Source organism: Drosophila montana, unplaced genomic scaffold, assembly GCF_035044405.1.
Source record: "Drosophila montana isolate Dmon_TW-CO22-7 unplaced genomic scaffold, ASM3504440v1 contig_2438_1, whole genome shotgun sequence".
In the NCBI taxonomy this organism is placed as follows: Eukaryota; Metazoa; Arthropoda; class Insecta; order Diptera; family Drosophilidae; genus Drosophila; species Drosophila montana.
Window position 1 is genome coordinate 1,093,020 of NW_026997315.1, and position 14,973 is coordinate 1,107,992.

A 14,973-nucleotide genomic window follows, 5' to 3' on the forward strand; every position below is an offset into this window, starting at 1 on the left:
ACTACGATTGGCAATTCAGCTGGGGGACTCACCGGCAACTGGTGAAATTCAGTCGTTATCAATTATTGGGCCAAGTCTGTTTTTTATAATCGCTGGAAATCTTAAAATTAGCGCCTTTAATTTGAGTTATATAGCAAGCAGATTTAAACAGGTTGCTTGAGCAAGCAGTGAGCTTTCACATGTCACAAGAGCTTATCAAAAGCACAACAAGCAGTGCATATCAAGCAGTGTACGGAGTAAGCAGTACACTTAGAAAGCACGCAAGCAGTAACTTTTGAATGTTTTTAACGGCTATAACTAAATTTGGAGACTAAAATATGTACATATAATTTATATATATATATATATAATATATATAGTTTATATTTTAATTATATTTATTTTATAAATTATATTTAATTTATATTTTAGCTAGGGTTCTTTTTAAAGAATTTTCACTACGGCCTGTGCCAACCAGTTCGCTTTAGTTGGACTTTGTCTGCCTTGCACTCTAGCATAAACAAGCTTGGAAAACGTTCAGATTTCATGGCCTGGCGCCGATAGGCTGAAACCTACGACTCATAGGCGATACACCGGCTCATGTTGGCGTTACAGAAAATTTTCCTCTGCCACCAAAGTGTTTTCAGCTAATGAGTTGTAACCCTAAACAAAGCCCGTTTTCTAGCGGAAACGCCTAAATCGAAAAATCCTTCAGTCAACCGCAAATTGGTTCAATATGTGATGCCATTAAGATAAAGTATTGAAAAAGAAAGACGTAGATTCGTTGCAATTGCTTCTTAGTAGGGCGAATGGGCACACAATATATAACGGAATTTTGACTTCCGCTGAACACAGAAACTTACCTCTAAGCATCTATTCTTCTAAATATTGCCTCGTTTTGGTTGTTTAGACTATCATTAAAATGTCAAATAAGCTACTCCAACTAAAAGCCGTGATAAATATTTGTTTAGTTAAGGCTACCAGCCATAATTGGTTCATAATTGAAAGCTAGCCAAATATTTAGTTAGAGCCGCAGATCAAACAAATACCAACACAATTTACTCTCAAAAGCAACCATAAAGAGAATGAGTGTACGAACAAGTCATTTTTAAGAGCGTCACAACTATTCCTTAAATCAATAAATTACCCAAGAGCTGTATGCAAATGCCCAATTAGGTAAACTGCAGACAATGAACAAGTAGAATAGTAACATTAAAATATCTACGGCATTTAATTGAATTCATCAGGCAAAAATATTCCTTTGTAAGGCATTGAGAAAAGCACATGTCACAACGCCCACACGCGCACACATACAAAATGCAATTACTCTCACTAACACATACGTACACACAAGGCGTCATTAAACCGGCCGGCTGCCAGCTCAGTCGCTCTCTTAACAGGCTGCTGCTGCTAAGCGCCTTTTATTGCTCAGAGAGCGTAAGTTTTGACAAAGGGTGGGGTAATGTAAGAAAAATAACTATTAATTGGTCTATAGCAACTGCATTTGTATCTTGTAGCAGCATTTTTTTAATAAGATAATTATTCATTTTCATTTGAAATGGCATATTTAAATGTTAGTTAAGGAAAAAAAACGCCGCGGCAACAACACGCAAACATTCTGAGAGAGCGCTGCCCAAAACCCACGACGATCGGATCTCTCAGCGTCGCCTCAGTGAAAAGTTCTCTGTGCGCACACCGTCGCCGCTTTCGCTACTTTTTCGCTGCTCAGAGCAGTTCCATGTGGGAGTGGCGCCGCCCATTTTGTCAATTAGAACGTATAAAAGCCGTCACCCAACTTCTCCAACAATAGTCGGCGTTCATTGCTGTTGCTTAGCTGCTGCGATCGGTTCAGGTTCAACTGTTTCTCCTGTTTGCTGTGTGACCAGCCGTGCTAAAAAAGCCAAACTCCAAAACAAAAATCTCAATTGGAAAGTGCAGCTGGAGCTGAATTTTTTTGGAAAAGTTCTTTGAGGTAAGGCATAGCCAGAAGGACAAATATGAAATTGAAAGCAAATACTAAATACTAGTAAATACTAAAGTGATGTAATTAAGTAAATTGCTAAACTGTTCTCCTTTGCCAATTTGTAAATCAATTTCCGAAATGCCGAACGCTTTACGTTTCGTTGTCGGTCGATTTGCCTTCGGTTTTTGGCGATCGTTGTCTAAAATTGGAACTGTCTTTTAGTTGATTTGTGGGTCAATCGATTCGAAATCGAAAAGTTTTGAACTCGTTTCGGGCATTCGCAGTTCTTGCCTACGACTCGAATCATTCGCACGCAAATATGTGAAGGACAACGACGTGTGTGGACCAAAACCCAATCCAACGAGACATCGACATCGACCAAGAAAGTCGAAACGAGACAAACCTTCTACGAATTGCATTACAAATAGTAAACTCGAAATCCAAATTTTTTCAATCGTGGAGTGCGCGTACGAATTTCGAAGCGTGAGGTACTTACATTTTACGTACGGAACAATTTTACAATTTTCCCCGCATAGTGCACTACGAATTTTCAATTCAAATAAAAAAAAAAAAGACAACAACCAGCTTATATAACCCAGAGAATACCTACCGTAAAATAAATATACATATGAACCCTAAGTTGATAACAGAAAAAATAAATATTAATAATCAGTCCGTTAGTTGAATCTGAGTGCGGCAATTGTAAATGTCATTGATAAGAAATCGCCTGGAGACTTGATCACTGAGTTCAGCTGTAATCAGTGCAAGTCGCTTTCCAGTTGCTCTGCCCATATATAAAGATTCTTTGACCATCTGGCACTGGATTCATCATAGCACGTGCTACTTCTGACGCACTTTCAGGTTCCCGACCTGATTAAATATGGGAAAATCGACAAAATCAGATTCCAAGTGAATTTTGCAAGTGTAATTAGAGAGGGGCTAACTCAGAGAGAGCTTACGGAAAGCACTTTTACTGGAGCTGTATGATTGGGAAGAATATTTCTTGAAAACTGATCAAATTACGAAAATAACCTGAAATACTTTTGTTCAAAGTAGCGACTTTGATAATATCGGAGTGAAAGATTATGGTATTATTTACAAAAGAGAGGGGGAAAACAAGGTTCATAGATGATGCCTTAATGTTATGTGCTTAAACTATTTTCAAATTGCTTTATAATTTTGCCCTAACCTTTTTTGAACTGGCCCCCAACATTTTCTTAACATTTTCGTATAAATCGCACGAAACGAAAATTGAAAATCGATTTCACACAATTAAGTGCTGCGAGACAAGGCGAACGGGCAAAAGGCAACATCAAAGCATTAAAATAGCACAGGCGAGCAAATTTAAAATCGAAATTTAATTAAATCATGACACTAAAATACCCCTGGCCCTAGCGCCTCACGCCCGCTCCTGCGATGGATCATGCCAAATTAAATTCAATTGAAGCACCCACAGCAACAAGCTCGTGCAACAGAGATAGAAGCAGAGTGTGTGAAAGAGAGAGCGAGAGAGACAGAGAGAGAGAGAGAGAGAGAGTCGCGACAGTGTGAGAAGTCAAATCGATTGTTGCAATTTGAGACACGAAATTGCAGCGGAAGAGGCGACCAATCGGGCATTACTAAAGGGGGCTGCAGAGGGGAGGACGACCAACTGTCAGACTGACTGAATGGGCGCCCTGCCAAATGCGGGACCGAAGACAGCGACACTTACGGCTCGCTCGCCTTTCCACGAGGCACACGAAGGGCTCCGCGTCACTTCCTGCCGAACAGTTAATATAATCATAAAAAATAAAGAAGAAAATAATAAAAACAATGGAAATAGGGGCGTAGCAAGAGCGCCAACGCCCCAGCGGCAGTTCTTGACTCGAAACAGAACCAACTGATCTATGGACAAGCGCGTCGTTCAATGCGAATTGTGTGGGTGCGGATCTGCGTCTGCGTCTGCGTCTCTGTCTGTCTCTGAGTCGCGTCTTGTCTCTGGCTGTTGCCATTTCCCCAACTCCACCTCCTGCTGCAGTTCTCGAGTCGTGTCTCTGGCATAATCGATGCATTTCCGCTTTGCGACAGACCCAGTCCATACAAAATACTTAAATACCGTTTATATATTTATATAATATACATTTATATAAACAATGTATGTAGTTATATGGCAATTATATGGTAATTATTTTGTCAGCTTTTGATTTATCGCAATTGCCCGCTGGAATGCTGACAATTTGAAGGCAACGAAAGCCCCAAATATGGTCAAATCGAGTCTATGCAAAAGAAATGGCTGGGCCGGCCTAATTGACTTTCGTTGTGTAATGGAATGGGAAGTTATACCATATATATCTTTACATAGAGGGACAGTTCTAGGCCAAGTCAAATCAAAGAAAGAAAATTGCATGCAACCAGAGATTGAATAGATGATTATCATGATAAAAATCGACTTAGAAATACGGAGAATGAAAACTAAAACATCTAGAAAAAAGTTAGCTATAAGGAACTTCAGTATGGCAAAACAAGACAGAATTAGATTGTTCACAGAACAGATACGCACACTCTGTATTTAAGAAAATAATATCTTATTATTTCCTCAATTTTACACATGACAACAAAGAACTGTTGTTAGAACTATTAAGCCCCAAAGATCTTTTATTATTAACAAGAGACTATTTAATTGACTTGGTGTCTTGTAATGGTGAAAATTGTATTCATATATTGGGCTGAATCAGCCTTAGTTATTGAAATGAATCAAATTTACTAAATTATAATGTATACCCTTGCATATATGGCTTAAATAGGAACAGTCGGTCGACAAAATACAATTTAACAAAAGCCTTACTGAAGAAACTTGTTAAAGATCAGTTTACTCTGTAAGCTGCAAACCGCAGCTACCTTTAATTTCTTAAAATATCAATTTATTTGCGGCTGTTATAATTAAAATCAAAAAATAAAAGACTTGCTTGTCACTTTTAAGTTGTTATCGGCCCGCTGCAATAATAGACAGCTACACATTTCGAATCTATTTTCCACCCAGTTGTTCCATTACAATTCTGCGTTATCATTGATATTGTGAAATAGAAGCCATATATGCCGAGCGATAACCACAAACAGAATTCGATTATAGTTTTTATAAATAGTCTTATATACTGTTGTATTCTCGTGTTTTTGCATAGTAGAAACTGCTGGAAACCTTAGAGGAAATACCTATGTTTTATGTGTTCATTTTGAACCTGGGCTTATCTTATCCTGATTAGCTGTTAACTAGTTCAAAGCACACATAAAATGTCTACTAAACATAATCTTAGCGCTATAAAGCGTACAATAGCCCTTTGCCATATACTACATATGTATATGTAGCTGGCACAAACCAATTTCATAAAACAATTGTTATCTAAAATATTCTCCACGCTTAACCAAACAAACAGACCCCTGATTATGGCCAGGGCCTTGTTTACGCCATATATGTTGGTGTAGGAAAGATGTGCTGTGTGGGCAAAATAGAAATAAAATGAATACAAATAAAAATCGTGATAAGCAACTCAAGAGCCGCTTTTGAAATGCGATACTCACAGAGATATTTGATTATTGTTGATTTCACGCAGGGAATTGCATTGAGTAAGCGCAGAAATGGCCGACGAAGCACAAGCACCACCAGCTGAGGCTGCACCACCAGCAGAGGGTGAGGCTGCACCACCAGCCGATGGCGAGGCAGCACCAGCAGCCGATGGCGAGGCCGCACCACCCGCCGAGCCCGCCGAGCCGATCAAGCACAGCTACACCCTCTTCTATTTCAACGTGAAGGCCCTCGCCGAGCCGTTGCGCTATCTGTTCGCCTATGGCGGCATCGAGTACGAGGATGTGCGCGTCACCCGCGACGAATGGCCAGCCCTAAAGCCGAGTAAGTGCATCCACTCGATCACCAAAACCGATCAAACACTCATACACGGTAATCAATTTGCTTAGCCATGCCCATGGGCCAGATGCCGGTGCTGGAGGTGGACGGCAAGCGTGTGCATCAGAGCATCTCGATGGCTCGTTTCCTGGCGAAGACAGTCGGCTTGTGCGGCGCCACGCCCTGGGAGGATCTGCAGATCGACATTGTGGTTGATACCATCAATGACTTCCGTCTAAGTAGCGAACAATGTGTGCTTCAGTTTCATGTTCAGTGTCCTTGATTAACTCTGGAATTTTTAATGTATAGAAATTGCAGTCGTCTCGTACGAGCCCGAGGATGAGATCAAGGAGAAGAAGCTGGTCACCCTCAATGCCGAGGTCATTCCATTCTATCTGGAGAAACTGGAGCAGACCGTCAAGGACAACGACGGCCATCTGGCTTTGAGCAAGGTGGGCAACAGCAAAAATAATACATAACTATAATCTCTAACCGAACCCCTTAACTAATCCTATTTCTGTATAATCCAGCTCACCTGGGCCGATGTTTACTTTGCCGGCATCACCGACTACATGAACTACATGGTCAAGCGTGATCTGCTGGAGCCATATCCTGCTCTGCGCGGCGTCGTCGAGGCCATCAATGCCCTGGAGCCCATCAAGGCTTGGATCGAGAAGCGTCCCGTTACCGAGGTCTAAAGTGAAGAGCTAACAACAAATGAAAAAAAAAAAAACAGCAGCAAGCCGGCAGAAGTGCGGAGGGAGAATCATTGCACAACAATAACAACAACAACAACTTTTTACTAACAACAACACGACACCATTATTATTATTTTTATTTTTTTGGCATTATTTTTCACACATTTTGTACCCTTTTAGTTGGGGCTTCTAATTTTGGTAGACCTGCGAGAGGGGATTTAACCGCACGGGGTTACGTTCGGAATTTCAAATATTTATGCGTAGTCTTTTAGCACATGACACTAAATAATTCTTTTGGCATAATTCTCTTTGCATTGCCTCGAAAATGGATCTATTTTCTAGCTTTAAAGTAAAACTTTTAAAGTTCGTGACTATAAACGAAAAACCTGAGAAAAAAATATTTTATTGCACAGTTATAATATTGCTCTACTTTTAGAAAATACTCCTAGTACATATGTATATGCTTAACGCTTACTATATAAACTCTATGTATCGATATGTATGTATATCTACGCATATGTATCTGTATACATATATATCTATGTTCCACATCCTATAAGATTAATATTCTACTATCTTTAGTTCAATGCGAAGAGTTTTAAATATTTAAACATCACAACACAAACAACAACAACAACAACGCGGCGGCAACAACAGCAGCGTCAACGACGCAAATATTTTATTGTTTTTATTCTTTTTCCATTTTTTTTTGATTTTGGCACACATTCGTCCAGCCTCAAGAATTTTCTACGTCCAACCATTTAAACAGAAATCTATTAAAAAAGACTCACAGACATAACCTCAAAATTTAAATATTGGATATAGTTGAACTGAAAAACAAATAAATTCTTAACTCCACACAGACAACAACTGCCAACATATAAATATTTTTATTTTATTTTTTTTTTTATTATTTTCATTAATTATCCACGTCAAACATTGTATTTGTATTTTTAAATATTTGCACACACAAACACGTTTTGAATAAACTACACACAAAATAAGAATTGAGCATACTTTTCGAAAGCACGAAATTGGTTTTATTTTGAGGACTATACTGAATATAAAAAAGGAATTAAGAATTAAAACGCCAATAAATTTCTCTATTGGCAATTGGAAAATATCTTTTAAAGATCGAACTAAAGAATTAACTTCTGTTTGGAAAACAATTATACCGAAGTATATAGTCAAAATACTAGAGAAAGCTTTTCATCAAAGTGCACCCAGAATAACCTAGAGAATAGTAAGCACATTTGATGAAGTAAAGAATAATAACATTTAGCATTCTAAACACGTCCGCTCATCTTTCTAAAGCATTTTGGTTAGACAGTAGACCTGATCATAGTCCAGGAATTAAAGATAGCATTCAATGCTAGCGGGAGGAATACAAAACAAGACATCCAAAACAAACTTGATCGGATGTTTAATGCGCCCTTAATCGAAGATCGAGTTTCTACAACCTGTTGAAATTCTACATCCACGAAATATAAAAATAATAGCAGAAATCGAATCGAAATATACATTTATAACTTTCTTGAACTTACCCATTATCATAAACAGCCGTGAGGATAATAAACGAGATGATCAGGATGACTTATGAACATAGACGAGTGCGTTTAAAAAGCATAACAAGTTCTAAACTATATTTGTCTTTACATAAGTAAATGCACATTTGGTCGGGTCCATACAAATGATAATTTATCTCGGCACGTGACAGATCTCATTTGGTATGCTTCCATTTGGGCGCACGCTTCTCAACGAAGCTGCTCATGCCCTCCTTGCAGTCTTCTAATTGCAGATTTTCATTCATTTTTGCCTTGGCCTTAATGTAGGCTTCCTCGAGCGGCATATTGAGCTGTTGATAGTAGAAATCCTTGCCGAGGGCGATAACTGCACGACTTTTTTCTCTGATGGCACAGACAATTTCCTCAATTGTTTTGTCCAGCTCGTTTTCCGGCACCACTTTGGTGACCAAACCAGCCACATAGGCATCCTGGCTGCTTAGAGGCAGGCCAGTCATTAGCATGTACGCCGACTTGGGGCGCGACATGACGCGTCCGACGGCCACGCCGGGCGTGTTGCAGAATACGCCAACGCCTGCACTGTAAGGTAGAATGTGAATGAGCGAATGCAAATTAAGATCAACAATCTACCCGGGCGTGGAGAACATGCTCTTGTCCGAGGCCACAATAATGTCACAGGAAGCCGCCAGCTGACAGCCAGCCGCAGCCGCATAGCCATTAACCTTAGCGATCACCGGCACAGGCAACTTTTGTATGTCCAGCACAATGTCGGTTAACTTTTGGAAAACGGAGTCCCGAAATTGAAGATCGCTGGGCTGCAGTTCCTTTAAATTGTGGCCAGCGGACCAAACTTTGCCCTCGGCCGTCAGTACAACGCATCGCAGCTCCACACTGTCCCGATCCGCGATAAGTGCCTCGTGCAGGACGCACATCATGTCCATCGATAGGGAATTTCGTGTACGTGGATGGCATAATGTGATTTCACGCACGCCTTGGAAATTTTTAACCTGCATATTAAAAATTAATACGTCATTTGTTTATGAATTTCTGCTTACCTTTACGAACTCCTCGGCATTTATATTACTTGCGAAACGAATTGGCACTAGACGCCCGCACTGCTTAGAAAAAGATGATAAAACAAACATAATAATTATTTTTTTAAAATAATTACCAATTTAAGTCCATTCGGCAGATTTCGAAGCATATTAAACTGTATAATCGCTATTGATATTTATAAACACAAAAATAATTCCACAACTATTTGCTGTTAATTTGCAACAACATATCAACTGTGTACGATCACACGCAATTTTGCCTGAGCAGCGTACTCGTCTTTATCGTCGATGTACAACATTGCCAGGCACAACACAGCTATCGATATATCGCTTGCCATCGGACCAGCGCAACAGCTGAGCTGAGCGCTCATTTGTTTAGTAACATTTCACACAGCAAAACAAACAGGTGTCATAAGTTAATTAAATTTGTATTTAATAATTTAGCATTTGCTCAAAGCACATACTTTTTGATTAGTCAGCACAACTGGTGAGTGAACTGTCTCAACCCCAAAATGCAATTCCGTGTTAACAACTTTGTCTTTGTTTGCTGTCAGATGTGCAGTAAGTAACAACAAAGCATTTGTTCTCGATTTAAACTCATGTTTTTTAAGGCCTCGCAATAAATCGTTCGAATATGGAATGCGCACGATACGCTTATCAGTTAACAGACCGTTTTGTATGCGATTATCAGGAAACTAGCACCCCACATAATTTCAGTTATTAACGTGTGGCCTGCAAGTGCGGCCGTGTTCTGAGCACGCCTCGAGTATACATAAATATATCACTTATCAACTTTCATTTTAGTTGTGCTTCGATTGGCGGCAAAATGCGTCCATTCTCTGGCAGCGATTGCGTGAAGCCCGTCACCGGCTGCATCAACCGCGCCTTTGGCAACAAGGAGCCCTGGCAGGTGGCCGCAATTACAGCCACAACCGTTCTGGGAGGCGTTTGGATCTGGACGGAGCTCAGCAAGGATGAGAGTAAGTTCTATAACCGTCTATTTTCCAGAGCCATTTGTCAAACATTTTAATCCCTCAAATAATCTTATCATGTGCGTGCACTTAATTAGAAAGAACATGTATACATATATAGAAAATAAACCCTATGTACTTTAAACTTTACCGACCCATCCTTTGTGAACCTTATAGCTTAATCTATTTAATAGATTATGCATAGATTATACTTGTCTAACGTAATAGCTGAGTGCAAATCCACATCGGCTTGTGTTTTGCCATGTGAAACGGAAAGCTATATGTACATACATAAATATACATATTTCAGGAGCATAGTTCATACGTATTATATGAATAAATATGAATTATTGAATTTTAAAAACAAATTTCTATGTATTATGAGCTTGATTTAATTCTATATTTCATTTTCATATGTTATCTAACATATCATTTCATAATTGTTATTTCTTGCGCAGTCAGATATTAAAAGTCTAGGTCTTTTATCAGTCCCATTTAGGTGGCACCATTATATAAAAAGAGCTTACTAATTGTGACTAATTATTACCTTGCAGAGGGCAAGAAATGTGTAACATATTGGATGTGACACATTTGCTAACATAAATTATATATGCTCTGTCATCATCTACTAATTTACCCTATCCTAGGATAAAAAAAAAACAATACCTAAATTTCTTATAGTTTTTACTTTTCATTAATATTTACAAAGTTGCAAGCTTTTCGCTTTTCATTATCATTTACATGTTAAATGTTAAAAATATAAATCGCCAATAATATTTATGTACTCGCTATTTCGTAATTCGAATAGTTAATCTTATTGCTTCCGTTAAGTTTGTGATCGATTGTTAAGCACTTGCCTAGCTACCGGTTCTTGCGTATAACAAAGTATTATTAATTGCTGATAAGCAGGCATTTATCAGTCAGCTGATACACATTGCAAATTAATCCCCCAAAAAGTACCTGAGATTATCAATAGAGTTTCAAATAACAGTACTTTTCTTGCAGGTCTCTATGTGCGGGGCAGGCGTCAGTTCTTTAAGTTGGCCAAGAAGCTGCCGGCTGTTCGCCGCCAAGTGGAGAAAGAGCTGAGCAAGGCCAAGAACGACTTTGAGACGGAAATTCAGAAGAGCAACCAGCATTTGGAGTACTCGGTGCGTCTGCCTGAGAAGGGCTTAACTAAGGAGCAGATTCTTGGGCTCGTCGATGATCATCTCAAGACTGGTCACTACAGCTGGCGCGATGGTCGCGTGTCGGGCGCTGTCTACGGCTACAATCCGGAGCTGGTGGAGCTGGTCACAGAGGTTTATGGCAAGGCTTCCTACACGAATCCGCTCCATGCTGATCTCTTCCCTGGCGTGTGTAAAATGGAAGCCGAGGTTGTGCGCATGGCCTGTACGCTATTCCATGGCAACGCTGACAGCTGCGGCACAATGACAACCGGTGGCACGGAGTCCATTTGCATGGCCATGAAGGCCTATCGGGACTATGCACGCGAGGAGAAGGGCATCACGAGGCCAAACATTGTGGTACCGCGCACAGCGCACGCAGCCTTTGACAAGGGCGGCCAGTACTTCAATATACACGTGCGCTACGTGGACGTCGATCCGGAGACCTACGAGGTGGACATCAAGAAGTTCAAGCGCGCCATCAATAGGAATACCATTCTTGTGAGTTAGCATCCCAACTCATGCGAACTATGCTCTAAAACTTATTTCCTGTTCAGCTGGTTGGATCTGCGCCCAATTTTCCATATGGCACCATTGATGATATCGAAGCAATTGCTGAGCTGGGCGTCAAGTATAATATTCCCGTGCATGTGGATGCTTGCCTGGGCAGCTTTGTGGTTGCGCTGGTGCGTCATGCTGGCTATCAGCTGCGCCCCTTCGACTTTGCTGTGAAGGGCGTCACCAGCATCTCGGCCGATACGCATAAATACGGCTTTGCCCCGAAAGGCTCGTCGGTCATAATGTACTCGCAGAAGAAGTTTAAGGATCATCAGTTTACGGTCACAACCGATTGGCCTGGCGGCGTTTACGGCTCACCCACAGTGAATGGCTCCCGTGCTGGCGGCATCATTGCCGCCTGCTGGGCTACAATGATGAATTTCGGCTATGAGGGCTACCTGGAGGCGACCAAACGCATTGTGGACACAGCGCGATACATTGAGCGAGGGTAAATACTACAAGTATTTCGTGTGACCTTTTCTTAATAATACGGTTTATTATAGCGTACGTCAGATCGATGGCATCTTCATTTTTGGCAAGCCAGCCACCTCTGTTGTTGCCATGGGCTCGAATGTGTTTGACATTTTCCGGCTCTCGGATGCGCTGTGCAAATTGGGCTGGAATCTAAACCCACTGCAGTTCCCCTCCGGGTAGGTATTGTTATTTCTAATAATAATATAAATGTGTCTACTTTTATTTTACTTTCTTGCAGCATTCACATCTGCATCACGGACATGCACACCCAGCCGGGTGTGGCAGATAAGTTTTTGGCTGATTTGCGTACCTGCACAGCGGAGATTATGAAGGATCCTGGTCAGCCAGTGGCTGGTAAAATGGCTCTGTATGGCATGGCCCAGAGCATACCAGATCGCTCGGTAATTGGCGAGGTCACACGTCTGTTCCTACACTCCACGTACTATACGCCTGAAAAGTGAAATGTGCTTCGCCATGTCAGCTGAATCCAGCTACCTTTCATAGCACTCACATGTTTCTAGTGCAATATTCCATACCACCAAACTTGATACTTGTTGTAAATGTTCCCACTCGATGTATCCATTTAGCATTAATACCAATGCATCTATATCTTATTGTAAACTAGGGTAAAAAGTGTTTGTTAATGAAATTTATTGAGATCAATGTCTTTGTATAAGAAGCTAACATATGTCAACTGTGCAGTGCTTATTTTTTATAATTATTAAATTTTTTCTATGTAATCGCTTTAAAAACTGTGGTTTAAATCAAATAATACCAACTCTATAGCAAATATATTCGCAACAGCTGTTAGACAGCTATTATTATATTTCTAAATATAAATCTTAGGAACAGATTTTAAGAGAAATATAATTTTACTTGTTCAGAAAATATTTATTCCTGGAAAATATATAACGGCTCATTCTTTTTTGTGTGCCTTCCAATTTTTTATCATTTTGGAGCGTTCAAAAATTGAGTTATGTAAACAACTTTTTATATGAAGACCAAACTCAAATATAAGTTGTTCTATATAAAAATGTAATTAATAATGTTAATCCTGGAATAGGTTTATTTGGGAGAACGAGAAAGTTTTTTATTTAACATCGGACTTCAAAATAATTCCTCTTAGAAATAACATTACCAACTTCAAAATTCAAGTTCTATTATATTCGTGTCATTATATTTAATAGGTGTCTGCCAAAATAACCTATTGAATATAATAGAATAAAATAATTATTCAATTTAAATGTTTCTGTTTTTATTTTTAAAGCAATTTATTCGATAGACAAAATCTAATATAATTTTATTTAAAGAAATTTTATTTAAAAAAAAGTTTTCTAACAAATGTTTTGTTTACATTATGCCAACAATTAACCATAATTAATGTCGGCTGTGTGGGTGATCCATTCCGGTCTGATCTTTGACTAGATTTTTTCTAACATTCGCCACGCGTCGGCGTTGTAATTAAGTTGTTTTTGCTGCTGCTGCTGCTGCTGCAGTCTTGACACGCCCATTTCCTGTCCTAAGGTAATTTATGTAAGTTTCTCAGTTGATTTAAATAAATTTCACTGGCGGAAGTATTTATATTTCGATGGCTGCGACAAAGGCGACGCGTGCATTGCGGCTAGCACGCGTCAGGTGTCAAAGCACTCAAAGTGTTGGCGTTTGGATTTGGGCAGCAACAAGTGCTCGGTAGTCCAAGAGCCACAGCAGAACCAGCGGAGGCATCTACAAGAAACAAAGCAACAACAACAACAATAACGTTACAGTTTCACACAGCTGTGCAACAAATGAAACCTGTCACATATTAACATGCGGCAGTCAAATTCATTCACACCCACACACACAAAACCGCCTGCGATTCTCCAAAACTCCAAGCAAGAGATTCCCAATATAGTTGACCACAAAATTTAAAAAAAAGAATAGAGCTGAGCCAGCTAAAACAAAACCGGTGTTGCCAAAATATATAAAAAACGTTTCTGTATAAACATTTTTATAAGCACACGAAAAGCGCAGCGGCAGCATTGGCACAGTGGGCTAAAACACGTGTGTCATGGCCAAAATATTTTCGCCACATGTTTAAGATCAAGGCTGCAACGCGCAATTTTAAGTTTGTTTTTAACATAAATCGAACTTTAAATCGAATTATTTAGATTAAGTTGAGCCGAAGCAGAGCCTAAAACGATTCATATTAAAAAAACAGGTTCAAAAGAATTTGGAAGCGAAACTTTAAGCTACGAATTGGTTTACCTGCAATTGAAGCCCTTAGACACATTATTTTTGATTTGGCATTTAACAAAATATATTTCTTAAAATAATGTTTGCCCAGTTACTAAGGGTCACAGTCTAAATTTCCTAACTGCTTGCGTCGGCAGCGACTGCGCAGGCAATCAACGTTGACGTCGGCGCCGATGCCAACGCCGACGCCGACGCACAGGTTGGAGCGGCTCATGCGCTCGCTCGTGGCGGCGGGGCTTCGTCTCCGGCTGCCTCTCCATTCGATACGCGTCCGTTGCGAGCGCCAGTCGCAGTCGTCGCGAGTGTTAAGCAGCTTCATTGAAAATCGTTTTTCGAAAACCTGATTTCAAAATAACAAAGAAAAAACAATAACAAAACAACAAAAATTTATGAAATATAATTTAATGCAAATTAATTAAGGGCCCGCATCAAATTGTATAATCAGCAGCAAAAAGCGATAAAAATAAAAATAAA

At 39.8% G+C, this 14,973-nt stretch overlaps 3 protein-coding genes across 4 annotated transcripts; 2 read left to right on the plus strand and 1 right to left on the minus strand.

Annotated features, from left to right (window-relative positions):
* The first annotated feature begins 5,554 nt into the window (after nucleotides 1-5,554).
* Nucleotides 5,555-6,571, plus strand: GstS1 (Glutathione S transferase S1). Its single transcript, XM_064682059.1, has 4 exons — nucleotides 5,555-5,825; nucleotides 5,891-6,058; nucleotides 6,129-6,271; nucleotides 6,350-6,571. The coding sequence occupies exons 1-4, from the start codon at nucleotides 5,555-5,557 to the stop codon at nucleotides 6,515-6,517; spliced, it is 750 nt and encodes a 249-aa protein (XP_064538129.1). The 3' UTR covers nucleotides 6,518-6,571.
* A 1,561-nt stretch (nucleotides 6,572-8,132) lies between these two features.
* Nucleotides 8,133-9,254, minus strand: LOC135428212 (enoyl-CoA hydratase domain-containing protein 3, mitochondrial). Of its 2 annotated transcripts, XM_064682057.1 has the most exons (4): nucleotides 9,212-9,254; nucleotides 9,096-9,155; nucleotides 8,671-9,047; nucleotides 8,133-8,619 (listed from the first exon to the last, which is right to left on the minus strand). In XM_064682057.1, the coding sequence occupies exons 1-4, from the start codon at nucleotides 9,242-9,244 to the stop codon at nucleotides 8,238-8,240; spliced, it is 852 nt and encodes a 283-aa protein (XP_064538127.1). In that variant the 5' UTR covers nucleotides 9,245-9,254; the 3' UTR covers nucleotides 8,133-8,237. The 2 variants fall into 2 exon arrangements, with proteins under 2 accessions (XP_064538127.1, XP_064538128.1); XM_064682058.1 differs by lacking the exon at nucleotides 9,212-9,254 and having other exon boundaries at nucleotides 8,671-9,031; nucleotides 9,096-9,153.
* Nucleotides 9,255-9,430: 176 nt separating this feature from the next.
* Sply (Sphingosine-1-phosphate lyase) lies at nucleotides 9,431-13,016 on the plus strand. Its single transcript, XM_064682056.1, has 6 exons — nucleotides 9,431-9,582; nucleotides 9,900-10,075; nucleotides 11,072-11,733; nucleotides 11,790-12,238; nucleotides 12,294-12,440; nucleotides 12,503-13,016. Exons 2-6 carry the CDS (start codon nucleotides 9,922-9,924, stop codon nucleotides 12,723-12,725), a joined length of 1,635 nt encoding a protein of 544 aa, XP_064538126.1. The 5' UTR covers nucleotides 9,431-9,582; nucleotides 9,900-9,921; the 3' UTR covers nucleotides 12,726-13,016.
* Nucleotides 13,017-14,973: the final 1,957 nt, after the last annotated feature.

What these genes read in the sequence shown, in the direction of transcription:
- GstS1 (XM_064682059.1), top strand. Translation starts at nt 5,555, where the DNA reads ATGGCCGACGAAGCACAAGCACCACCAGCTGAGGCTGCACCACCAGCA. An exon ending in ATGGCCAGCCCTAAAGCCGA is followed by an intron (nt 5,826 to 5,890) that starts GTAAGTGCATCC and finishes CAATTTGCTTAG; the next exon opens with CCATGCCCATGGGCCAGATG. An exon ending in CATCAATGACTTCCGTCTAA is followed by an intron (nt 6,059 to 6,128) that starts GTAGCGAACAAT and finishes TTTAATGTATAG; the next exon opens with AAATTGCAGTCGTCTCGTAC.
- LOC135428212 (XM_064682057.1), bottom strand. Translation starts at nt 9,244, where the DNA reads ATGCTTCGAAATCTGCCGAATGGACTTAAATTG. An exon ending in TGCCGAATGGACTTAAATTG is followed by an intron (nt 9,156 to 9,211) that starts GTAATTATTTTA and finishes TTTTCTAAGCAG; the next exon opens with TGCGGGCGTCTAGTGCCAAT. An exon ending in ATGCCGAGGAGTTCGTAAAG is followed by an intron (nt 9,048 to 9,095) that starts GTAAGCAGAAAT and finishes TTTAATATGCAG; the next exon opens with GTTAAAAATTTCCAAGGCGT.
- Sply (XM_064682056.1), top strand. Translation starts at nt 9,922, where the DNA reads ATGCGTCCATTCTCTGGCAGCGATTGCGTGAAGCCCGTCACCGGCTGC. An exon ending in GGAGCTCAGCAAGGATGAGA is followed by an intron (nt 10,076 to 11,071) that starts GTAAGTTCTATA and finishes CTTTTCTTGCAG; the next exon opens with GTCTCTATGTGCGGGGCAGG. An exon ending in CCACTGCAGTTCCCCTCCGG is followed by an intron (nt 12,441 to 12,502) that starts GTAGGTATTGTT and finishes ACTTTCTTGCAG; the next exon opens with CATTCACATCTGCATCACGG.